This window comes from Schistocerca americana, chromosome 3, assembly GCF_021461395.2.
Source record: "Schistocerca americana isolate TAMUIC-IGC-003095 chromosome 3, iqSchAmer2.1, whole genome shotgun sequence".
Lineage (NCBI taxonomy): Eukaryota > Metazoa > Arthropoda > Insecta > Orthoptera > Acrididae > Schistocerca > Schistocerca americana.
Window position 1 is genome coordinate 774,273,294 of NC_060121.1, and position 26,056 is coordinate 774,299,349.

The following is a 26,056-nucleotide window of genomic DNA, read 5'->3' on the forward strand; positions in this document are numbered from 1 at the left end:
TTCCAATTAAATATGAATTAAACCATTTGTGCACTGTCCCACTCATACCACAATACATAAGCTTATCTAGAAGAATTACATGATTCACACAGTTGAAAGCCTTTGAGAGATCACAGTTATTCAACGCATTCGATATTTGATCAGTGGAAGCATATGTAGCATTTTCTGTTGGAAAGCCATTTTGAAAACCAAATCGACATTTTGTTAGTACTTGATTTTTACAGATATGTATTGCTGCTCTTGAATACATTACTTTTTCGAGAATTTTTAATAAAACCGTCAGAAGTGACACTGGGCAGTAGTTGTTAGCATTAAACCTGTCCCATTTTTTATGCAAATGTTTAACGATAGCGTATTCCAGTCTATCTGGAAAAGTGCCCTGTTTCAGTGAGCTATACATATGTGGGTGAGGATCCTACTTATCTGCTGGGAACAAGCTTTTAGTACTATGTTGGAAATGCCATCAATTCGATGTCAGCTTTTACTTTCGAGTGAATTTATTATTATCCTAATTTCAGTAGTACAGGTGGGTTGTATTTCAATTTTATCAAATTACACAGGTATTGCCTCTTCTATATGCTGCCTATCATTTTCTAATGAATAGCTGGATCCTATTTTCTCTACAACACTTAAAAAATGATTATTAAAAATGTTTTCTACTTCTGACATCTTGTCATTGAGTTTGTTCTTTTCATTGAGTTTGTTAGAAATACAGTCTTCCTGCACTCTCAGTTGCCCTGTTTCCCTTTTAACAATACTCCAAATTGTTTTAATTTTATTATCAGATATGCTAATCTCAGATATAATGCACACACTTGTGGACTTTTTTTTAAAAAAATCTTATTATAGTGCACTAGTTTTTACAATGGTGTACTGTTTCTGGATCATTACTCTTCCTAGCTACAAGATACATTTCCCTTTTCTGTTCACAAGATATTTTTTATATCTTTAGTACACCATGGCATTCTGATCAAAGCAAGTTTAATGTAGGGAAGAAAATGAAGATGCAGAGGCAACACTGCAATGGACTTCTTGCCATATTTTGGCAGCATGTCTCCAAGAAAAGAAAGAATCATCAAAAGTCACAACATCAAATGTCTCATATATATCAGCGAAATTGAAGAAGCTCTTACGCTTAGAAAATGTGGCATATATAACATCCCATGGCAATTTGGGAAATCTTATATTAGGCTTATATGTTGAAACACACATCTCAAAACAGATATCTTCAGGGGGGAATGGTTCCGCTGGCGTGCACTGTCCACTTATATAGAGAGCGAGTGACCTTCATTACGTAACGCACTGATAACGGACTTAGACTCTGAAGGCACCATAGGGAGAGAGTTATCCCGTACACGTGCTGTAGTAAAACTAGCAGCATGCGTATCCTACTGCACCGAGCCAAGTCGGGCAGGTTGCGATCCAACTCACTAGGCGCTCAGCGGGCAGTGCGGCACTATGTTTTCGAATTTTTTCAAACTGTTGCATCCTTGAGCCCCTGGCTCGCGATGTACGTCTAGCGGTTACAAAGGTCAAGGATCACACTTTATTAATAACTATAGTACAGAGTAATATCACCAGTTACAGTTACATTTTCAGCCAGTATACCAAGCCCTTTCATCCATACATGTATTTTCTCATCATTACTAACTTTTCTACAAGAACATGTATACATTGTAAATGGCATATTACTTTAAACATAACTAGGGCTACTTCGGGTCTTCAGGTCAATTCCACAATGCCAAGTCTTGTAGGCGATGACATCTTGATCGGCTCAAGCAGTAATCTTAAATGGACCTACATTCTTCTGCGGCTGTAGGGTCAACTTTACACTGGATGTCGCTACTGGAAATTCTGGTAGTGGTTGGTTTACCCTAGGTATTGTTCATTGTGAGAACACCTCTCTTCCTGGACTTGAATCATTCACCAATCGATATGTCATCGCCTACAAGACTTGGCATTGTTGAATTGACCCGAAGTAGCACTAGTTACGTTTATAGTAATATGCCATTTACATTGTATACACGCTCTTGTAGAAAAGTTAGTAATGATGAAAAAATTCATGTATGGATGAAAGGACTTGGTGTACTTGCTGAAAATGTTACTGTAATTGGAGATATTACTTTGTGGTATAATTATTAATAAAGTGTGATCCTTGACCTCTGTAACTGCTAGATGTACATCGCGAAACGGGGGCTCAAGGATGCAACAGTTTGACACCATCACCATACCACCTGGGACAACCTGATAAATCAGCTGTATCGGAGCAGTTCCTGAACATGGGGCATCACATGTTTCACAAGAAGACTGAAGTTTTAGCCTGAACATCATCATTCTAGGATTGTGTTGTTAGAAATACAGTCTTCCTGTGCTCTCGGTTGCCCTGTTTCCCTTTTAACAATACTCCAAATTGTTTTAATTTTATTACTAAAAGGGATGCAGGTTTTCAACCAAGTATTGCCGCAAATCTACATCTACATCTATATGGATACTCTGCAAATCACATTTAAGTGCCTGGCAGAGGGTTCATCGAACCACCTTCACAAGTCTCTATTATCCCAATCTCGTATAGCGCAGGAAGAATGAACACCCAGGTCGGTGTCAACAAAATATTTTTATATTCAGAGGAGAAAGTAGGTGATTGGAATTTCGTGAGAAGATTCCGCCGCAACAAAAAAGTCTTTGTTTTAATGATGACCACCCCAAATCCTGTATCATTTCAGAGACACTCTCTCCCCTACTTCGTGATAATATAAAACGTGCTGCCCTTCTTTGAACTTTTTATATGTACTCCATCAGTCCTATCTGGTAATGATCCCCCACCGTGCAGCAGTATTCTGAAAGAGGACGGACAAGCATAGTGTAGGCAGTCTTCTTAGTAGATCTGTTGCATTTTCTAAGTGTCCTATCAATAAAACACAGTATTTGGCTAGCCTTCTGTACAACATTTTCTATGTGTTCCTTCCAATTTAAGTTGTTCATAATTGTAATTCCTAAGTATTTAGTTGAATTTACGGCCTTTAGATTTGACTGATTTATCATGTAACTTAAGTTTAACAGATTCTTTTTAGCACTCATGCGGACGACCTCACACTTTTCGTTATTTAGTCAACTGCCAATTTTCACACCATACAGATATCTTTTCTAAATCATTTTGCAATTTGTTTTCATCTTCTGATGACCTTATTAGTCGATAAATGACAGCATCATCTGCAAACAACCTAAGACGGATTGCTCAAATTGTCTCCCAAATCATTTATATAGTTAAGGAACAGCAAAGGACCAATGACACTACCTTGGGGAACGCCAGAAATCACTTTTGTTTTACTCGATGACTTTCCATCAACTACTATAAACTGTGACTTCTCTGACAGGAAATCACGAATCCAGTCACATAACTGAGACGATATTCGGTAAGCACACAATTCACTACAAGTCTCTTGCATGGTTCAGTGTCAAAAGCCTTCCAGAAATCAAGAAATACAGAATCAATCAGAAATCTCTTGTCAATAGCACTCAACACTTCATGTGAATAAACAGCTAGTTGTGTTTGACAAGAATGATGTTTTCTAAATCAGTGTTGACTGTGTGTCAATAGACCGTTTTCCTTGAGGTAATTAATAATGCTCAAGCACATATATGTTCCAAAATCCTACTGCATACTGACATTAATGATATGGGCCTGTAATTTAGTGGATTACTCCTGCTACCTTTCTTGAATATTGGTGTGATCTGTGCAACTTTCCACGGACGGACGGGGATGAATCTTCCGTCGAGCGAACGGTTATATATGAATGTTAAGTACTCTGGAAGGAACCTAACTAGTATACAATCTGGACCAGAAGACTTGCTTTTATTAAATGATTTAAGTTGCTTCACAGCTCCAAGGATATATACTTCTATGTTACTCATATTGGCAGCTGTTCTTGATTTGAATTCTGGAATATTTACTTCATTTTCCTTTGTGAAGGCATTTTGGAAAGCTGTGTTTAGTAACGCTGTTTTGGCAGCACTGTCTTCGATAATATCTCCATTGCTATCGTGCGGAGAAGGTATTGATTGTGTCTTGCCGCTAGCATGCTTTACGTATGACCAGAATCTCTTTGGTTTTTCTGCAAGGTTTCAAGACAGTTTCATTATGGAAACTATTATACACATCTCAAATTGAAGTCTGTGTTAAATTGTGAGCTCCTGTAAAAGATTGCCAATCTTGGGGATTTTGTGTCTGCTTAAATTTGGCATGTTTGTATCGTCTGTGCAACAGTGTTCTGACACATTTTGTGCACCAAGGAGGTTAAGCTACATTGTTTCTTAATTTATTTGGAATAAATCTCTCAATTGGTGCCAATACTACTACTCTGAATTCAAGCCACATCTGGTTTACACTTACATCATTAATCTGGAAGGAGTGGAGATGGTCTCTCAGGAAGGTCTCAAGTGAATTTTTATCTGCTTTTTTGAACAGGTATATTTTTCATTTATTTTTGGAGCATTTCGGTGTTACAATATTCAATCTCACTACAACAATACTGTTCACTAATCCCTCTATCAATTTTGATGCTCATTATTACCTCAGAATTATTTGTTGCTAAGAGGTCTAGTGTGTTTTCACAACCATTTACTATTCGCATGGGCTCATAAGCTAACTGCTTGAAATAATTTTCAGAGAATGCGTTTAGGGCAGTTTCGGATGATGTTTTATGTGTACCTCTGGAATTAAATGTGTTTTCGCCAACATATTGAGGGTAAATTAAAGTCACCACCAACTATAATCATATGAGTCGGGTATATGTTTGAAAACAAATTCCAGTTTTCTTTGAACCTTTCAGCAATTGTATCATCTAAATTGAGGGTAGTCGGTAAAAGGATCCAATTATTATTTTATTCCAGTTGTCAACAATGACCTCTGGCCATACTAACTCACAGGAACTGTCTACTTCAATTTCGCGACAGAATAAACTACTTCGAACAGCAACAAACAAGGCATCGCAAACTGTGTTTAGCCTATCCTTTCAGAACACCGTTTTGTTCTTCGCATAAATTTTGGCTGAGTGTAGAAGATCTGCTGAGGAGTTGGAGAACTGCATGACACATTCCCTCTAAGGTGTTACAACCACAGGGACTAAATCTGACGGAAAATCAATGAGACAAAGAGGAATGATGCATAATTTGCATTTAGAGAAATTACAATGAGATTCCCACAGTTCTATCTTTGACCCACTACTGTTCTTGTTTTAGCTTATTGATCTTTCATTTCATTTGAATTAGGAAGCACAGTTAGTCCCGTTTGCTGGTGATACAAGCATAGGTGTGAAACCAAACAAAAAAGCAACAACGGAGAAAATGGTAGTAAATGATGGTTTTGTTAAAATTACTGACTGGTTTTGTAAAAATGGGCTAGCTTTAAATTTGAGAAACACAGCTCAATTGAATCTGTACTGTCAAAAACTTCCCACTCCCTACTAAGATGGCATACCAACAAAAAATAATAAAGTTCTTTGCTGTGCTTGTTGATGGAAACAAACTAGACAAACATCCAACTCCGCAGTTCAGTTATCAGCATGTCTGGCTGCTGCATAGGAGATCCAGGTTCGAATTCCAATGCAGCTATGCATGTTTTCTAGAATTGGGTGCACTCAGCCTCATGATGCCAATTGAGGAGCAACTTGAGTGAGAACTAGTGGATTCAAATTGAAGAAATCAGACAATGGCCATGAGAGCAGTGTGCGAACACCACACCCCTCTATACCACATCCAGTGGCGTCATTTTTAGTGGTTGGTCAGTCACAATTAGCCCATTAGGAACAGAATGCAGAGCTTTGCTAGGAACAGATTGTAGAGCTTTGCTAAACTGGGAAAACCATATAATAGACCTGATAAAAAGTTTAAGTTGGTTACTTTTGCCGTAAGAATAATTCCAACTTGAGGCATATAGCAGTCAGTAAGTTAACATATTTTGCATAATTTCATTCACTAATGTCTTATGGGTTAATAATATGGATAACTCCTCACTCCAACAAAAATTACTCACTGCACAACAGAAAATAATTAGAATTATGTTTGAGGTTCACACACACACATCCTCCACACACTTCTTTAAGAAGCTGAGAATATTAACTGCAGCCTCACAGTACATTTATTCCCTTATGAAATTTGCTATCAGCAATCCATCTGAGTTTGAAAGGAACAGTGATCTTCACATGTACAACACTAGAAGGAAAAATGATCTGTATCATCAGCAATTAATGAATTTAACTTTGGCACAGAAATGCATGAAACACGCAGCTACAAAACTGTTTGAGAAATGTACCCATGAAAATAAAATGCGGAGAGCTAGCAGAAGAGTTTTCAAATCTATTATTATTATTTACATTTTATGGCCTTCATTGGACCACTCTAGTCAACTTTATACAAAGAATTTTTTAGTTTGCTGTCAGCCCAGTACTTCTTCATTCTCTTGGCTCTCATCCTTCTTTCTTCATCAGAAATCATCCTTCCTACTGTCTGTTTGTTGATTCTCGTTTGCAGTCTGGTTTGTCTGTGAGTTTCCTGATTTTGTCAGTTTTGTTTCTTAGGTAATGTAATCTGTAGCTCATCCATATCTTCCTTGATTTCTGTAATCCACTTAATGTTGCACTTACTATTCCACAATTTTTCTATTATTCTCCTAATCATCCTGTTTTCTGGTGTTCTGATTAGATGTGCGAAAAATGAAATGCGTTTCTTCCTGATTGTACTCATTATCGGTTCTATTTCCTTGTAGACTGTTTCATTTGTAGCTGGTCTTCAGTGTCCATCTTTCTGGTACGATTTGTTGATACACGTTCTGATGATTTTTCTCTTTATTTTGATTATTTTGTCTATTTGTGCAGTGTTAGTTGTTTTGAAGATGGTTTCACTTGCGAATGTTATTTCTGGTTGACTGACTGTTATGCAGTGTTTTAATTTTGTTGCTATTGACACGCTCTTTTTGTCGTAGGTGTTCAAACGTATATTTAAGATGTTTTTCGTTAACAACTCCTTCCACACCACAGAGGAATCCTTGAATAGAAATAATTTGTCAATTTTACAGAAAAAAACCTGTAAATGGCCAGCACATAGCCATATAAAATATTTTTTAACAATATTATGAAAAGAATAGATTGCTACTCACTGTAAAGATGACACACTGAGTTGCAGACAAGCAACGTAAAAAGCACAGCAATCTGCAGTGGGGTGGGAAGTGGAAGGAATAGCAGGGTACAGTGGAAGGGGAGGGGGGCAAGAGAGAGAAGAGTACTATCTAGTGGAGCATGTAGGGACTTGATGGTGGGACAGGACAAGGCTGTCAGGCACAGCACCAGGAGGCTGTGAGGGAATAAGGGCAGAGCGGGCAGAATGGGGAGCAAAAATGGAGAGGAACAGAGAAGAGTAAAAGAACAGTGGGTGTGTTGGCAGAGAGTAGGACACAGTAAGTGTGAAGAGAAGTGAACTGAGATGAGTTAATAGGACAGAAAGCGCGAAAACTTTTGGGTGGAGAGTATGGGGGTTGTAGGTTACAGTAGGTTAAGGTCGAGATACTTTCACAGGCAAAAAAATGTGTTTTAAGGTTAACTTCCACCTGCGCAGTTCAGAAAAGCTGGTGGTGAAGGGGAGGATCCAGATGGCCAGGGTTGTGAAGCAGCCATTAAAATCACACATTTTATGTTCAGCTGCATGTTGTGCAAGAGAGTAGTCTACTTTGCTCTGGCCACAGTTTGGCAGTGGCCATTCATCCTTGGGGGCAACTAGTTCATAGTCATATAAAAAGCTGTGCAATGATATGATCCCTGTGGCAAGGGATTGGGACTGGGAGTGGTATGGGGCTAGACTACAATATTGTGGAGGTGGGTGGGTGATGGAACACCACTTTACAGAGGTGAGAAACTTTGTGGGTAGATGTCCCTTATTTCAGGGCATTATGATAAATAATCAAAGCACTGTTGAAAATGTGGTTCAGCTGTTGCAGTCTGAGGTGGTATTGAGTGATGAAGCGCGCACTCCTTTGTAACTGTTTCTTGGGGATGGTGGGAGAATTAAAGATGTGTAGGAATATGGCATGGGAAATATGTTTGCAAACTCGGTCTTTGAAAGCCTTTGTGAGATCTGTGGCATAGTGGGCCAGGGTATTCTTGTGACTGAAGATATGCCAACCCTAGGTGGTCTGCGATTTTTGCTGTGCAAATGATGGCAGCTATTGAAATGCAGCTACTGTTGGTGGTTGGTGAGTTTAATGTGGACAGAGCCATCAACGAGAAGAAGGTCAACATCCAAAAGGTGGCACGCTGGGCTGAAGAGGAGCAAGTGAAGTAGGTTGGCATAGGACGGTGCCACGCGAAAGCCCATAGAAGCGCCATGGATTTTTTTGTAGACCATCCCTTCAAAGGAGAAGTAGATGTGTGATACAATAAAGTTAGTAAGGTGTATGAGAAATGATGTAGTGGGTCTGGAGTCTGAATGATGTTGGGAAAGGCAGTCTTCAACAGCAGCAAGACAACGGGCATGAGCGATGTTGGTGCACAGGGAGGTGGCGTCAACAGTGATGAGTAGGGATCCAGGAGGATAAGGGATGGGGATGGTGGAGAGTCAGTGAAGGAATTGGTTGGTATTATTGACGTGGGAGGCTAGATTTTGGGCAATTGATTGCAGGTCTTGGTCAATGAGGGCCAAAATTCTTTCAGTGGGGACACAATAACCAGCTATAATGGGGTATCTAGGATTGTTGGGTTTGTGGATATTTGGAAGCACGTAAAAGGTGGTTGTGTGGAGTGTCATAGGGATGGGGAGGGAAATGCATTCAGTGGAGAGGTTCTGGGGAGGGCCCAAGGCTTCAAGCAGGGACTGGAGGTTATGTTGGACTTCTGGGATAGGATCATTCTGGCAGAATGAAGTTATAGAAGTCAGCCAATTGGCAGAGGCCTTCTGTCAGGTAGTCACTGGAATTCATAGTAAAAGTGGTGCAACCTTTGTCTGCTGGTAGAATGATTAGGTCAGGATCTTTTTTGAGGCTGTGTATGGCTTTCCTTCTTCTGCTGAAAGGTTGGGTTGGCATTATTGGGAAGGGATTAGGGAACAGATGGTGAGGCCAAGTTGGAGATAAGGAATTCCTGAAAGGTGAATAGAGGGTGGTTAAGAGTAAAGGGGCGGGGGCGGGGGGTCATGGTTTGATGGTGGTAGCAACTGGGACAGGCAAAGTTCATTGTTGGGAATAGTTCGGTTTTGATTGGAGTGATTGGTGGCAAAGAACTGTTTACATTGCAGGTATCAAAAGAAAGAGAGTAGGTTTTTGACAAGTTCAACATGGTTAAATTTGGGTGCAGAGCTGAAGGTGAGGCCTTTGGATAGGACTAACTTCTGTGGGGCTGAAGATTTTGGTTGAAAGGTTAACAATAATATTCTGGGATTGTTTTGGCTCTGGTAAGAAGTTTTTGGAGATGTGGCAAGTTGATAAGGTCAGCTAGGCACAGTCTGGGTGCTATGAGGTGTTGACAAGAAGAAACACTATGGATAGGATACAGGATGGGGCAGTGAGATGTCAGCAGGTTGGATACTTATGGAGATGGTGTTTGGAATGCTCTTCCAGGTGATGTAGAGCAAGGGATTCAATTTCAGAGATGTGATGTATGTAATAGGGGTTGCACAGTAGCAGTATCTTGCAGTGGTGGCAAAGGTGGTTCTGGGATGTCTGTGCCATGGAGATATGTTTTTGCAGTACTAAGTTTGCGAGGGCACGGACTGGCAGAATCTGAATAGGTGAAGGTCACTGTCTGGAGGGAGGGGGTGAGTGATTCCAAGATTTTGGCAGCACTTGAGGAACAGGATGTGGGTCTGGGTTTTAGCCAGGAAAATGAATACTTCTCTGAACTGATGCAGAAATATGAAGCATGGGTCCATGACAGGGATGGCATTGGGGAAACAGGGAATGACGCAGAAAATGGGCAACGGAAAGTGTTAGGTGATTGTAGGGGAGGTGGGTAACAGAAAAATACACGTAAAACGACAGCAAACACATAAAAATACACACAGATACATAAAAATACACAACAATATGCACAAATATGTGAATATATGTAAAATTATCCAAAAAGTGCAAAAAACTAGGAGAAGAGGCAGTTACAATTGAAGTATAGGTGTACGCATGTGGTTGGATAGTTAGATAGTTAGTTTGTTACATGTTATCAAAATGATGTAGTGTTCTTCATTTCAATGACTGCCTCACAGCCTGTGCCATCTGGATCCTTCCCACCAACACCTACTTTTCTGGATTGCACAGGTGGGAACTCTCCTTCCAGTATATCCTATGTTCCTGTAACACTCCAGGCCTCAACCATCATTGGCCGTTGTCCTCGCCCATCTAGCCCCTTCCCTGTTCCCATTCCAGTACCACACAGCCCTCTATTCCACCAACACACAAGCAGTCTTTTTACTTCTCTCCTTTTCCACTAACCCCCCATCCCTCGGCCTCCGTCTAACCTCCCGACTGCACCTAGGTGCCCTACCATCTCTCCACCTCATCCCTGTATGGTTTCACAAGCAGCACTTTACCATCCACCACCCCTACCCCACATTCTCCCCCCCCCCCCCCTCCCAGCCCCAGCCTGCTCCATACCCCCACTACCCAGGTACTTCTCCTATCATGCACTGCTCCTCGCAGTGTGGCCTCAGCAACCAGAGACTGCAGTCATGTGTTTGTGAGTTGCATTTGCGTGAGTGTATGTATGTTGTCTATCTCCAACAAAAGCCTTGCTGGCCAAAACCTTACTCTCTGATAGTCTTTATGTTGTGCCTATCTGTGACTCAGCATCTCCGTTATATGGTGAGTAGCAACTATCGTTTTCATAATATTGTTGATTAGTGTTAGCATTAACGAACACATGACAGTAAAACCCCATTTATACATTTTTGAAGGGAGATGGTAAAATAAATGTACAAGTGAGATTAATGTTAAATAGGAATTTTTAAATATATTTCAATTACACTCAAGTGTGTGCAAATAGAAGATACTTACACTGTACAGTAATAGGCACAGCAGTTTAAGTAGGCTTATGCCTAAGTTATGGACAATTAAAGTTATTTAGGCCTAAAGAATGAATCAACAGTCATTTGTTTTTTGGAAGCAATACTGCATTCATAAATCAAGTTTTCATATTCAATCACTGTGACCATCTTGTCATCACTAATGTTTTTTGATCTTATGTAATGTTGTGTTACTTCCAATGCAGTAAATGCTTCTGACAGACTGGAAGGGTTCACAGATTCTCCATCCAATTCTTCAGATTCCTCAGAACTATTTATTTCAGCTGATACTGGCATACTTCTTTAATTATTTCATCCTCATTTTGTACACAACACATGGCAGTATCAGCATCACAAACAACAAAATCATCAAAATTAGTTTCACTTGAAATACAAGCCCAGTCATTGTCATCTGGAATATTGAAATCTACATCAAAATGTTCAACATTTTTGGGGTCAGCTTGAATTTCATCTTTTGTAATATCAGCTTCTCGAAAGCACCTGTGATTTTGTTTGGCTTCAATTGATCCCAAGCAGTCCTTATGGACTGCATTGCCTAGATAAGATAAATAAATTAAAAAGCTACATATAAGTATCTGTGGTGAATTTAATTTCATTTATACATCCATTCTAAAAATTTTTAGTGAAGTTCATACACAGTGTATGTGTAAAGTGTATCCTAACCTACAATGCAATTCTTTGGTTTACCTGCAACACGTCCAGCTGAGGATCACCCTTCCTATTGTCGAGATGTGTGATGACACATTGAACCAGCATTTTCCTGTACTTTGCTTTTGTGGCAGCAATGATGCCCCAATCCAGAGTTTGAAAATGGCTCATGCAGTTTGCTGGAAAAAATGCCAGTTCTATGCTGCTGAACTGTAGCACCAGAGAATGAACCAAACATATTTTCGTCTCATGACACATGCGGGCATTAAGCTTACTGAGGTTTCCAGTCATCCATCCTTCTTATCAGAGCATCTGTGTTTATGGTAAGGAGCATTGTCACTCTCTGCTTGCTTCTCTTTCCCCCAAAGCAGTGATCAACCTTAAATGCAAAGGTTTTGTCTGGAACAAGTTTTAAAAAGTCCTATTTCGCCTGTGTTTCAAATGTGTTTCGGACTGCATTTTGCGATTATAGTTGGGAGATTATGCTCTTTCCAATATTGTATGGTGACATTATCCACACTGTTGACCTCCCTATAAACAACGCGGCCAGTAATGTCACATCTTATGTTGAATCGGTGTGACTAACCAGAAGAAGCACAAAAGTTTTCAACATATAAGTTTTTTTTTTTTTTTTTCGAATTCTAAAGCCTTTTCTTCCAGTATTGCACATGAACTAGGTACATTACCTGCACACTGTTGCTGAAACCAAATCTGTAGGCATTTTTCCACATCTGCAAACTTTCCACCCCAGACCGAGCGAAGTGGCGCAGTGGTTAGCACACTGGACTCGCATTCGGGAGGATGACGGTTCAATCCCGTCTCCGGCCATCCTGCTTTAGGTTTTCCGTGATTTCCCTAAATCGTTTCAGGCGAATGCCGAGATGGTTCCTTTGAAAGGGCACGGCCGATTTCCTTCCCAATCCTTCCCTAACCCGAGCTTGCGCTCCGTCTCTAATGACCTCGTTGTCGACGGGACGTTAAACACTAACCGCCACCACCACCACCTCCACCCCAGATACGTGAGCGTTTCTCACCACTTGGCCCAGCTTTCAAAGCATTACATCTTGCGATTGATTGGCCAGTATGGTAGTTGAGATAGACCATGGGACTTTGAGACACTTTGGGATGTTCACTTGAGGTTCACTAGAACTTCCCCGACCTTAGCGGCCCATTACACGATGCCATCAAGAAGCACTACTCTGCAGCACTCATGTATTCACACGCCATGGTGCATCATGCTGCCATTCACAAAGGTGAAGCTGTAGCTGTGAGCAACTTTTATGCTGCCACTACTGATGCTGTTTTCATTGACGTCTTGTGCCAACTGTTCATAAGTGGCTACCCACTGCTTGGCCGGTCAACAGCACCCCCAAGTGGCAATGTGGGAAGCCCCTATTGGGAGCAATGTTCCGCCAAGTTATATGATCTGAAACCGATTGCCACAAGGTCAACAGCAACAGCGTTACAATGTGTACCATAGCTAAAGCCCGCAATAATAACTTGACTTTGCATGCAGACAGCAAACCAACAATCACTGGTCACATCATATACAAAACGTTTCAAGACAATTTCTTGGTCTTTACAATGTATACACACGACAAAAACGACTGTGGAGGAGTAAAAATAATAGCATAAAAGTGCGAATATGTATAAATGGAAAACATGAAAGTGGGGTAATTTTGCACGCAAAACTGAAAAAGTATACAGTATACAACATACAAGTACGAAAAACGTAGAGCTGAGAAACATATAAATGCAGTTTCCCATGCAACTACACTTATACAGACAGCTGTCACTGGAACAGAAGGATCTATCCCGGAGAAATGATTTCAAATTAGATTTAAAACCTGCTTGTTACCTGTTGGACATTTCATGTCATTGGGCAGATGTCCAACAATTTTTGTTGTTGGTTACTGAACTCCTTTCTGAGCCACTGACAGATTTAATAATGGGTAATAAACATCATTTTTCCCTCTAGGATTGTAGATATGGACATCACTGTTCTTCTCAATCTGTGATGGATTATTTATGATGAATTTCATTAGAGAATATGTGTATTGTGACAGCACAGTTAAAATGCCCAGCTCCTTGAAGAAGTGCCTACATGACATTTGTGGGTGAACAGCACATAGTATTCTTAGTGCTTGCTTCTTTTGCAATAAATACTTTCTTTCTAAGAGATGGGTTACCCCAGAAACTTATTCTGTAGGGGATGATTGAGTGGAAATATGCAAAATATGTCCTGATGTTCATTCATTTGTTTCCAAGATTAGCAATTATGTAAAGAGCAAAAGTAGCTGAACTTAAATGTCTGAGAAGCTCAGTAATATGCAGCCACCAGTTCAAGTTTTCATCAATATGCACCTGCACAAATTTGAAGCATTCTACCTTATTTGCTGATTCCTCCTCATTTTCACTCTGCAGTGGAGTGTGCGCTGATATGAAACTTCCTGGTAGATTGAAACTGTGTGCCGGACCGCTGCACTCCGCTGCAGAGTGAAAATCTCATTCTGGAAACACCCCCAGGCTGTGGCTAAGCCATGTCTCCGTAATATCCTTTCTTTCAGGAGTGCTAGTCCTGCAAGTTTCGCAGGAGAGCTTCTGTAAAGTTTGGAAGGTAGGAGAAGAGGTACTGGCAGAAGTAAAGCTGTGAGTACCGGGCGAGAGTCGTGCTCCGGTAGCTCAGTTGGTAGAGCACTTGCCCGCGAAAGGCAAAGGTCCCGAGTTCGAGTCTCGGTCGGGCACACAGTTTTAATCTGCCAGGAAGTTTCATTTAACAATTCTTTGAAAATTTCATTTACCAACTTTTCTGTTGCTTTCTCTTTCATGGGAAATATTGTAACACTAATATCATCATCAAAAAGTACCTATTTTGCTAGTTGAATTCACATATATGAGGAATAGGAGTTGCCCCAAAATTGAACCCTGTGGGACTCTCTTTGTGATTTTACACCCCCCCCCCCCCCCACACGCACACAAAACCATCCACCTTTGCAACATTGTCTGATTTTTTAAACGATCTTTTACATTCTATTTGTTAAGTATGATTCAAACTAACTGTGCAAAAAGCCATCAATTCCATACAAACCTGAGTCTTTCTAAGAGACTAAATGACCTACAAAATCAAACACCTTGGAAAGATAACAAAAACTGCAAACTGGAGATACATTACTATTTAAGGCTTGTACTGTTTGATCAGTGAATGTATAAATAGCATTCTCAGTCAAGCAATCCTTCTGGAAGCCAAACAGTGATATGCAAAGTAAACTGTTTCCACTTAAGAGTGCGGCTACTCTTGAGTAAATTATTGTCTTGAATATTTTCGAAAAAGGTGTCAGTAAGGAAACAGGATGATAATTGTTTAAGTCTGTCTTGTCATCTATCTTATGAAGTGGTTTAACTATTGAGCTTTTTAACCTGACTGGTATGGAAAGAGAATGAGGAGAAAGGGGCATTGGTTAGGTCAAGATTCACAAGTTTTGTGGTACTTGTAGGTATGGAAAATAAAACTTGAAAATACAAGAGGATGAGGGAGGAAACGTGATTAACAGAAACCCCAATCTGCCCACTTAACCACCCCTTGGTCACCTTCCAGAAATTAATTATCACCAACTGTGACTCCGCATCCTTCCCCTGGTCCCTTACTAAGAACACCAACCTTTCAGCAGGAGGAAGGGCAATCATACACAGGCACTATCCCCCAAAGTTAGTCCACAAACAGATTTCCCATGCCATGTCACCTCCCACAAACCTGCCACAAAGGTGTGCCCCTTATGTTACACAGCACCATTCGTGGCTAGAACAGCTGAACCACATTCTGCAACAGGGATTTGATTACCTTATGCCCTGAAATGAGGGACATCCAGCCCAAGATCCTTCCCACCCCTCCTGTGGTGTTCCGTCACCCTCCCCTCCCCCCTTCTCCAACTTCCATAACACCTTAGTCCATTCCTGTGCCACTCCCAATCCCAACCACTTGCCATAGGCATCACATCCTTGAGAAAAGTGCAAGTGCAAGACCTGCCCAGCCAACCCATCCAGCACTTCCTATTCCAGTCCTCTCATGGGCTTACTCTATCCCATCAGAGGCTATGAAAGCAGCCATGTCGTATAAAAGTTCTGCTGCAATCATTACACAGTTTTTTACATACGTACGACTACCAACCAGCTGTCCCCCAAGATGCATGGACACAGTCAAATTGTGGCCAAGAGCAAATTGGCCTACCCTGTCACACAACATGCAACTTTATTTCAATGAATGCTTCACAACCCAGGCCACCCGGGTTCTCCCCTCCACCACCAAATTTTCTGACTTGCAGTGCAAGTAGCAGTATTCCTTACAAAATATTTTCCACTCCCGAAACCACTGTGGCCTCAACCTACAGTAACCTACTGTCCCCACACTCTCCACCCAACAGTTTCCACCCCCTGTGTCATACCACCTCCTCCCAATTGATGTACACTTACCTTCATTGTGTTTCACTTCTGCCAATGTACCCACTGACCTTTTCCCCTTTTCAGCCCCCCCCCCCTATGGTCCTCCCCCATAGCCTCCTGTTGCTGCACTGACAGCCTTGTCCTGCCATCATCTAGTCCCTGCATATTCTGCCAGACAGTGCTCTTCTCTTCCCCCAACCACACTCTGGTACCCAAGCACATTACCCGTCCTACTCCAGATTGATGCTTTTGTTGACTTCAACAGCTGCATTCTGGCCACAGCTGCTTGAAATAGCAGTCGTGTGAGCATGAATTATGCTTGCTCATGTGAATGCGTGCTATCTTTTCTGAGGAAGGCTTTGGGCAAAAGCTCAATGCGTAACAGTCTTTTGGTTGTGCATGTCTGAAACTCAAGTTGTCATCTTTATAGTGAGTAGCAGTCTATCCTTTTCATAATGCTGTTGATTTTCCAATCTGAACATTCCACTGTTTGATTATTTTCATTTTCCAGTGTGTGTGAGTGTGGGAGGGAGGGGGTGGGGGCGTGCACACATGCACTATTTTTGTTCAGCTCACATGTTCCACATCATGAAGTTCATCACAAATACAATTTATGGAACAACTAACTAATTAACTACACTCATGCTCATAAATTAAGGATAATTGCAGAATGTGGTGCCACACAATGTGGCACTACACAAAACTGACACTAATAGCATAGGCACTTAGGGAACACACACGACACAGATCTGTAAGGCCATGATATTGGTGATAAGTTGGGAAAACCATCCTGAAACACATGCTACAAAACGCCACTGTTTCCTGCGCATGTACCCCGACATCAATATGAGATATGGTCACCATGCACATGTACACAGGCCACACAATGAGTTGGCATACTCTGGATCAGGTGGTCAAGCAGCTGCTGGGGTAAGCCTCCCATTCTTGCACCAGTGCCTGTCGGAACTCCTGAAGTGTCGTAGGGGTTTGAAGACAAGCAGCGATACGTTGACCGAGAGCATCCCAGACGTGCTCGATGGGGTTTAGGTCTTGAGAACAGGCAGGTCACTCCATTCACCTGATAGCTTCTGTTTCAAGGTACTCATCCGTGACGGCACTTCGGTGGGGCCATGCATTATCATCCATCAGGAGGAAGGTGAGACCCACTGCACCCCTAAAAAGGCAGACATACTGGTGCAAAATGAGTCTTGATACACCTGATCTGTTACAGTTCTCCTGTCAAAGGCATGCAGGGGTGTACGTGCACCAATCATAATCCCACCCCACACTATCAAACCACGACCTCCATACAGGTTCCTTTCAAGGACATTAAAGGGTTGAAATCTGATTCCTGGTTCACACCAGATGAAAACCCGGTGAGAATCACTGTTCAGACTATACCTGGACTCATCTGTGAACACAACCTGAGACCACTGTTCCAATGACCACGTACTGTGTTCTTGACACCAGGCTTTACGGACTCTCCTGTGACCAGGGATCAGTGGAAAGCACCTTGCAGGTCTCCGGGCGAATAAACCATGTGTGTTCAGTCATCTGTAGACTGTGTGTCTGGAGACAACTGTTCTAGTGGCTGTGGTAAGGTCCCAAGCAAGGCTACCTGCAGTACTCCGTGGCCGTCTGCGGGCACTGATGGTGAGATATCTGTTTTCATGTGGTGTTGTACACTGTGGACGTCCCGTACTGTAGCACCTGGACACATTTCCTGTCTGCTGGAATTGTTGACATAATCTTGAGATCACAATTTGTGGCACACGGAGGGCCTGTGCTACGACCTGCTGTGTTTGACCAGCCTCCAGTCGCCCTACTATTCTACCCCTCATAACGTCATCAACATGCTTTCTTTGAGCCATTTTCAACACACAGTCACCATTATCACATCTGAAAATGTCACATCTCGGCATATGTGGACTGCTGCCAGCGCCACCATGCGACGACCGCAAGTCAAATGCACTGCATGGTCGTACCCCAAGGTGATTTAAACCCGCAAACTGCCCACCAGAGTGTTGTTTCACCATGTATCAGCATTATCCTTAATTTATGAGCATGAGTGTAAAAATGCACCTTATGTGCTGTGTTTGAAAAAATGAAACACAAATGTCTAAATGGTTAATGAGCTTTTGCATGCATTGCAGCAGAAGAAAGTGTCTGAAAGGTCAGCAAAATAAATAGAACACTAACAAGGCTGTTTTGCCCTTGAAAAGCTAAACAGAACTTATAAACTTTAAGATTTTGACTTATCTGAAACAGGAAGTTCAGAATAAACAGACAGTATTTATTACTATTTTTCACTTAGAGCTGTGAGAGATGGACTTTTAATGCAAAGACTATTCATCAAGTGATGGTAAACAGTCAAATCAAGAGAACCAATTGAAATGCACATGCCCTCACCCTCATTGTGTACCACTCTCTGGCAATGCACCTACAGGTCTTTTTCCCTTCCCTTCTCTCCTCCTCTCCTTTCCCACCCCCCCCCCCCCCCCCCCCCTCCCACCTGCCTCCACACCACAGCCTCCTGACACTGCTACGTAAATAAAATGAGCATACAGACGATATGTAACCAGGTGACTGAATGGTAAATACACCATAGAAAATAAACAAGAGCATCATAGTTGCATATAGCTGAAGGGTATACAGCACAGAAAAGTGCATAAGGGGCATTTATACAGCAGTGTATGTCAAATGGGTGATGATTAGCAAAGCACGTTGCTGGAAGGACAGTACTGCATCATGAAAGCACTTCAAGGGTAATATGCACAACATATCTTGTCTCTTTCTTCCTTCTTTTGAGAGAAATGTGAGTAACTATATTTTGCTCCGGCCACAACACAGTATAGCAATGCTGTCGTCATCTGTTGCCATATGCTTCGTAGTTCAGTTGCCATAATATTGGTTTACATTGTAATCAAATCACAATTGCAGTAATGGTTCTTGTATCATTGCAGAATGTAAATGTTTCCAACAGCTGGATGAGATATACTTTTTGTTGTAGACGTCCATACTAAGCAGATACTTAATGACGTAGAATGAGTCATATACGCCAACAAAAATATGCTAATGTTCTTTCCATAAATCCAAAGTGAAATGATCCTCATGGATGTAGAATACATTTTAAAAAATTAAACACACTTTAATTTAAGAGATCATAAAGTTTCCAGAAAATATGTAGAGGTCAGTAACCTGAAATGCATTTTACAATTCCTAGGCTATTGTAGCTACACCTGATCAAACAGACAATTAGTTTACAATACTTACGTCGCGTTTCTTCATTGTAGGCTGGCACTACAACACTAAGATGAATATTCCATGTATCTTCAAGATCAGGAAAATTCTGCTGTACCGAATTTTCATCACAAAAAGTCTTCTCTTCTGAAGACCGATCAATGATGGGGTAAGGAAAGGATACCACTTTTAGTATCACAGAGAGCTAGAACACACAAAAATATCTGCAGAGCTCCAATATGTACAGGATTATTTAATGATTATTTGCAGGAATAAATTTATTCATGGGAACAGTTAAAGCATTTTGGTGCTGTTTAATACTTTGATCAGCTGAGACAACAGACAAGCACAGAATAGCTACCAGGTTTATCACAACATATATGAGAACAGTTGAGTAAATTATTTAGTTATTTTTCTCTTCATCACTTACTAATATAATAACCAAACTAAATATAACTTGATGATTCCCAGATTCAGAAATGATTGTGTTAAAGATTGTAATCCATAATTATAGAGACAACCGCTACTTCTGGGAAGGTTGACAGTCCATATACGGGGATATTTTTTTATTCATGGCCTGTTGATCCAGTAGGTAAAATAATTCCGTGGATATAGAACGAGTCATATTTAACAAGTAAAACAAAAATTAAAAATTGAGGTATTGTAGCCATTCACGTGAACAGTAACTAAATATATTAATTACAAATTGCAATATAATATGAGAATGGGAATAAAATATAGTTATAATTATTGACTTCAGCATTTACTACAGTGAAACTGAAGTATGAAACAATAAAATCATACGTTGTAGTTATTCCAAATTATAAAAAGTTCCTAATTAAGCTGAGAATAAAAAAATTACAGTAATACTGAATGCTACAGTATTACATCACATTACATTACTTTTTATTGGTCCTTTTGATCATTTGTTGTACAAGGTATACAATATAATATTGGACAAGTCATCGTGATTTACAATGCATGTTTTTAAATCATACAAGAATAATTACATTGATTTAGTCTTAATACTATCACAATTGAAGGTTCAGCTTCCATACATTATATTTAACCCAAGTAATTCAATGTCTTTTTTTTCTTTTTTTTTTTATATTTGGCAATAAATTTTTATGTTTCAAGATATTCATCTATACTATAACATTTTTGCAATAAATATTTATGGACAGCAGTTTCAAATTTTGAAGTGTCTTTCGTTGTTTTAATGTTTGCGTGTAGCTCAGATTACATTAGTACTTGTTCCATAGATCATAAATACGACACTTCGTAATGATGTGGAATGTGTCAGGTTAATAAAAGGTGTCTATACAAGATATTACATTACACAAAATATTACATGACACTCAATATGAAATTACCCACTTACTATATCCAAAAATTCATCTGATGAGTAGAAGTAGTTGCCATTAAGAAATTCTTTTAATTTCCGTTTAAATGCTATATGGCTATCTGTCAGACTTTTGATGCTATTAGGTAAGTGACCAAAGACTTTTGTGGCAGCATAATTTACCCCCTTCTGAGCCAAAGTTAGATTTAACCTTGAGTAGTTAAGATCATCCTTTCTCCTAGTGTTGTAGCCATGTACACTGCTATTACTTTTGAATTTGTTCGGATTGTTAATAACAAATTTCATAAGTGAATATATGTATTGTAAGGCTACAGTGAAGATCTCTAGCTCTTTCAACAAGTGTCTGCAGGATAATCTTGGATGAGCTCCAGCAATTATTCTGATTACACGCTTTTGTGCAAGGAACACTCTTTTACTCAGTGATGAGTTACCCCAGAATATGATGCCATACGGAAGCAGAGAATGAAAGTAGGTGTGGTAAGCTAATTTACTCAGATGTATATTGCCAAAATTTGCCATGACCCTAATAGCATAAGTAGCTGAACTCAAACGTTTCAGCAGATCCTCAGTGTGTTTTTTCCAGTTCAACCCCTCATCAATGCATACGCCTAGATATTTTGAATATTCTACCTTAGCTACCGATTTCTGATCGAAGTCTATATTTATAATGGTGTCATTCCATTTACTGTGTGGAACTGTATTTACCATGTTTTGTCAAAGTTTAATGAGAGCCCATTTGCAAAGAACCACTTAATGATTTTCTGAAAAACATCGTTTACAATTTCACCAGTTAATTCTTGTCCGTTGGGTGTGATAGCTATACTTGTATCATTGGCTAAAAGTACCAGCTTTGCATCTTCATGAATATAGAATGGCAAGTCATTAATATACATTAAGAACAGCAGAGGACCCAAGACCAAACCTTGCGGCACCCCATTCTTAATTGTTCCCCAGTTTGAGAAATCACCACTTTTTGGCATATTATGTGAACTGCTTATTTCAACTTTCTGCACTCTTCCAGTTAGGTATGATTTAAACCATTTTAGCACTGTCCTATTCATACCACAGTACTTGAGCTTATCTAGAAGTATTCCATGATTTACACAATCAAAAGCCTTTGATAGATCACAAAAAATCCCAATGGGTGACTTCCGGTTACTCAGAGCATTTAATATTTCATTAGTGAAAGTATATATAGCATTTTCCATTGAAAAACCCCTTCGGAAACCAAACTGACATTTTGTTAAGACTTTATTTTTACAAAGGTGTGAAGCTACTCTACAATACATTACTTTTTCAAGAATTTTGGATAAGGCAGTCAGAAGAGAGATTGGGCGGTAGTAGTTGACACCAGACGTATCCCCTTTTTTATGCAGTGGTTTAACAATGGCATACTTCAGTCTGTCTGGGAAAATACCCTGCTTCAGAGAGCTATTACATATGTGGCTAAGAATCCTACTTATTTCTTGGGAACAAGCTTTTATTATCCCCCTGGAAATGCCATCAATTCCATGTGAGCTTTTATTCTTAAGAGAGTTTATTATCTTCCTAATTTCAGAAGGAGAGGTGGGTGGAATTTCAATTGTATCAAATGGTGTGGCTAAGGCCTCTTCCATTAACTGCCTTGCTTCTTCTAATGAACATTTAGATCCTATTTTCTCTACAACATTTAAAAAATGATTATTCAAAATGTTTTCGACTTCCGGCTTGTTATTTAACAAGTTTCCATTCGCTTTGATGGTGATGCCGTCATCCTGTACTCTTGGTTGCCCTGTCTCCCTTGTAATAATATTCCAAATTGTTTTGATTTTGTTATCAGAGGTATTGATCTGACATGATGCACATGCTTCTGGACTTTTTAATAACCTTTCTTAATGTAGCACCATAGTTTTTATAATATTTGGCAGTTTCTGGGTCATTACTCTTTCTTGTTGTTAGATAAAGTTCCCTTTTGTGGTTACAAGATACTTTTATTCCTTTAGTAAGCCAAGATTTTTGCATGGTCTCTTATAATTAGATTTAACTACTTTCTTGGGGAAACAGTTTTCAAATTCTCTTACAAGTGTATCATGAAATAAGTTATATTTTAAATTAGCATCGGATTCCTTGTACACCTCATCCCAGTCTAACTGCTGAAGATTTTCTCTGAAATTTCTAATTGTTGAGTCATTAATTGAACACACTACTTTGGAGGGTAGTTTTGAATTACTGAATGGAGCTATGTCATATACTGTAACTAGCTGAGCATCATGATCAGAAAGGCCATTCTCAACAGGACAAGAATTTATGTTTTTAAACTTATCTTGATCTATAAAAGTGTTATCTATCAATGTGCTGCTGTCCCTTACTACCCGAGTAGGGAAATTAATGACAGATGTCAAATTGAAAGAACCGAGCACGACTTTCAGGTCATTCTTCCTATTACACTCTTTCAGTGAATCAACATTGAAGTCCCCACAAATAATAATTTGCTTTCCCCTATCTGACAGATAGCACAACAAGGCATCCAAGTTTTCCAGGAATAAATGAAAGTTTTCTGAAGGTGACCTATATACTGTTACAATTATAAAAGAGCCCTCCTTCAGTTTAAGTTGACAGGCACATGCTTCTATATGTTGCTCTAGACAAAACTTTTTTGTATCTAAGCTTTTTACACAGTGATAACTTTTGACATATATGGCAACTCCTCCTCTCACCTTATTATCTCTACTCATATGTGCAGCTAGTTTATAATCGCTGATATTTACCTTTTCCGTATCAGACACAATGTGATACTCAAGACAGGCATAGTATATCTATTACATTATCAGATTCAATGTCATCTAAACAAACCAGGAGCTCATCTACTTTATTCTTCAATCTTGCAATATTTTGGTGAAAAATGGTAACATTATTTTTTACTTTACTTTTGTGAGAATCTACTTTTTTCTTTAATCCACCAATATTTTGATAAATATGATACCATTATTATTTACTTTACTGTTGTGAGAATCATGTGACTTTTGGACCTCTTTAGCACCTGCCTGCCTGAACTTCTCATGGGACACTGTGTCACCCCTTATGGATTTCGCTAACAAACCTGCCAGTTTACCCTTCCCTTTCCAATCGAGGTGTAGGCCACGCCTTGTGAAATCCCCCCAATCAATAGCCTCGACAGAAACCAATCCAATGTCTGATAAAGTGGCCGCCCTAGGCAACTGATCCAACTCCATATTTACCCTCCTGACAGAGCGGTTCAACTGGGGCTAATCATGCCGTACGAAAGCAGGCACAGGCCCAACACTGGTATGGGTGGTTTTTTTCACCAGCTCACAGTCAATTCTGTAGCCCTGATCCCTACCAATACTGTTTCCCACTCCACCCACTACCATCACATGATCCTGCTTTGAGAAACCCTTGCACAAGGAACCTATATCCTCTGCCTAAGACATGCACTTGCCTTGAAAAAGTTTGTGACCTGATACCTGTCACCTAATTTTTCCTGCAAAATCTGGCCCACACCTCTTCCATGGCTGCTACCTAGCAACAGAACTTTCCTCTTACTTCCTATTTTTTTTTAACAGTTGGTTTCCTAGTGAGATACATCTACTTCTACTGGAGCCTCTTCCTTACTTAACTGTGGTAGCAAGGCAAATCTATTGGTTGTGCCAATTGGGAAACTGTCAGACACTGTCCTCTTTCTGTAGCCCCTGCTCCCAGCTACCACTTCCCACTGCTGTTTACTCTCCTCCCCCCTTAACCTCTTCAGTTCCTCCCTTGCTCTATCCAAATCAGCCTGAAGGGCTCTAATTTTCTCCTCCTGTTCAGCTATAATCCTATCTCTCGAGCAAACCCTGCAAAAGAATGGAAGAGTCTCGTTTGCTTCCCCAATTCCCATGCCGCTACAATTTCCCCAATGAAACCACCTGTTACAACAGCTGCACAAAACCCCTGAACTAACTTTCCTACTGCAGCTCACACACTTAGTATCCATGGTAGTTTGGAAATTAGTTAGCCTAAGAGATTTACTAAGTTATAATGATAATATATTAAATACAGATGCAGAAGGACACTAAATATGCTTTGGAAACGAATATGTAAGTAAACTATTACCACATGCATTTAAATTTGTCAAAAATTACGCCTAAACAGCCAAATGTAACCAAAACGAACTTATAGCTTACTGTATAGACTGTTTCCTGTTTGTAGTGGTCCATTCTGTTTTAGTTTTGTGTGTGCATGTTGAACATTTACATCCTGCTTTCTCCTAGTGTTATACAGGCGGATACTCTGGTTAGTTGACTCAAGATTGTTGCTATTTTCTAAGATTTTCCTTACAAATATTATTACTTGTAAAATGTACAGACATTGTAGTGGAAGGATATGTAGGTTCTTGAATAAGGGCTTACATGAGCTTCTTGATGCAGCATTTTCTATGGCTCTTACAATTCTCTTTTGGCATATACACTACTGGCCATTAAAATTGCTATACCAAGAAGAAATGCAGATGATAAATGGGTATTCATTGGACAAATATATTATCCTAGAACTGACATGTGATTACATTTTCACGCAATTTGGGTGCACAGATCCTGAGATATCAGGAGAAAGAAATCTGGCGTTCTACGGATCGGAGTGTGGAATGTCAGATCCCTTAATTGGGCAGGTAGGTTAGAAAATTTAAAAAGGGAAAAGGATAGGTTGAAGTTAGATATAGTGGGAATTATTGAAGTTAGGTGGCAGGAGGAACAAGACTTTTGGTCAGGTGAATACAGGGTTATAAATACAAAATCAAATAGGGGTAATGCAGGAGTAGGTTTAATAATGAATAAAAAAATAGGAGTGCGAGTAAGCTACTACAAACAGTGTAGTGAACGCATTATTGTGGCCAAGATAGACACGAAGACCATGCCTACTACAGTAGTACACGTTTATATGCCAACTAGCTCTGCAGATGATGAAGAAATTGATGAAATGTATGATGAGATAAAAGAAATTATTCAGGTAGTGAAGGGAGACGAAAATTTAATAGTCATGGGTGACTGGAATTCGAGAGTAGGAAAAGGGAGAGAAGGAAACATAGTGGGTGAATATGGATTGGGGGACAGAAATGAAAGAGGAAGCCGCCTGATAGAATTTTGCACACAGCATAACTTAATCATAGCTAACACTTGGTTCAAAAATCATAAAAGAAGGTTGTATGCATGGAAGAATCCTGGAGATACTAGAAGGTATCAGATAGATTATATAATGGTAAGACAAAGATTTACGAACCAGGTTTTAAATTGTACGACATTTTCAGCGGCAGATGTGGACTCTGACCACAATCTACTG

At 40.0% G+C, this 26,056-nt stretch overlaps 1 protein-coding gene and 1 non-coding gene across 2 annotated transcripts in view; one reads left to right on the forward strand and one right to left on the reverse strand.

The window, feature by feature from the left end:
- LOC124607311 (dolichyl-phosphate beta-glucosyltransferase) overlaps positions 1-26,056 on the reverse strand; it is a 114,060-nt gene that overhangs the window by 82,182 nt on the left and 5,822 nt on the right. Inside the window, exon 2 of the mRNA XM_047139608.1 lies at positions 19,414-19,585. Coding sequence (XP_046995564.1) covers positions 19,414-19,585 — 172 coding nt within the window. The remainder of the gene's footprint in view (positions 1-19,413; positions 19,586-26,056) is intronic.
- Positions 14,374-14,448, forward strand: Trnas-cga. Its single transcript has one exon. It is a non-coding gene; the product is annotated as a tRNA-Ser (tRNA).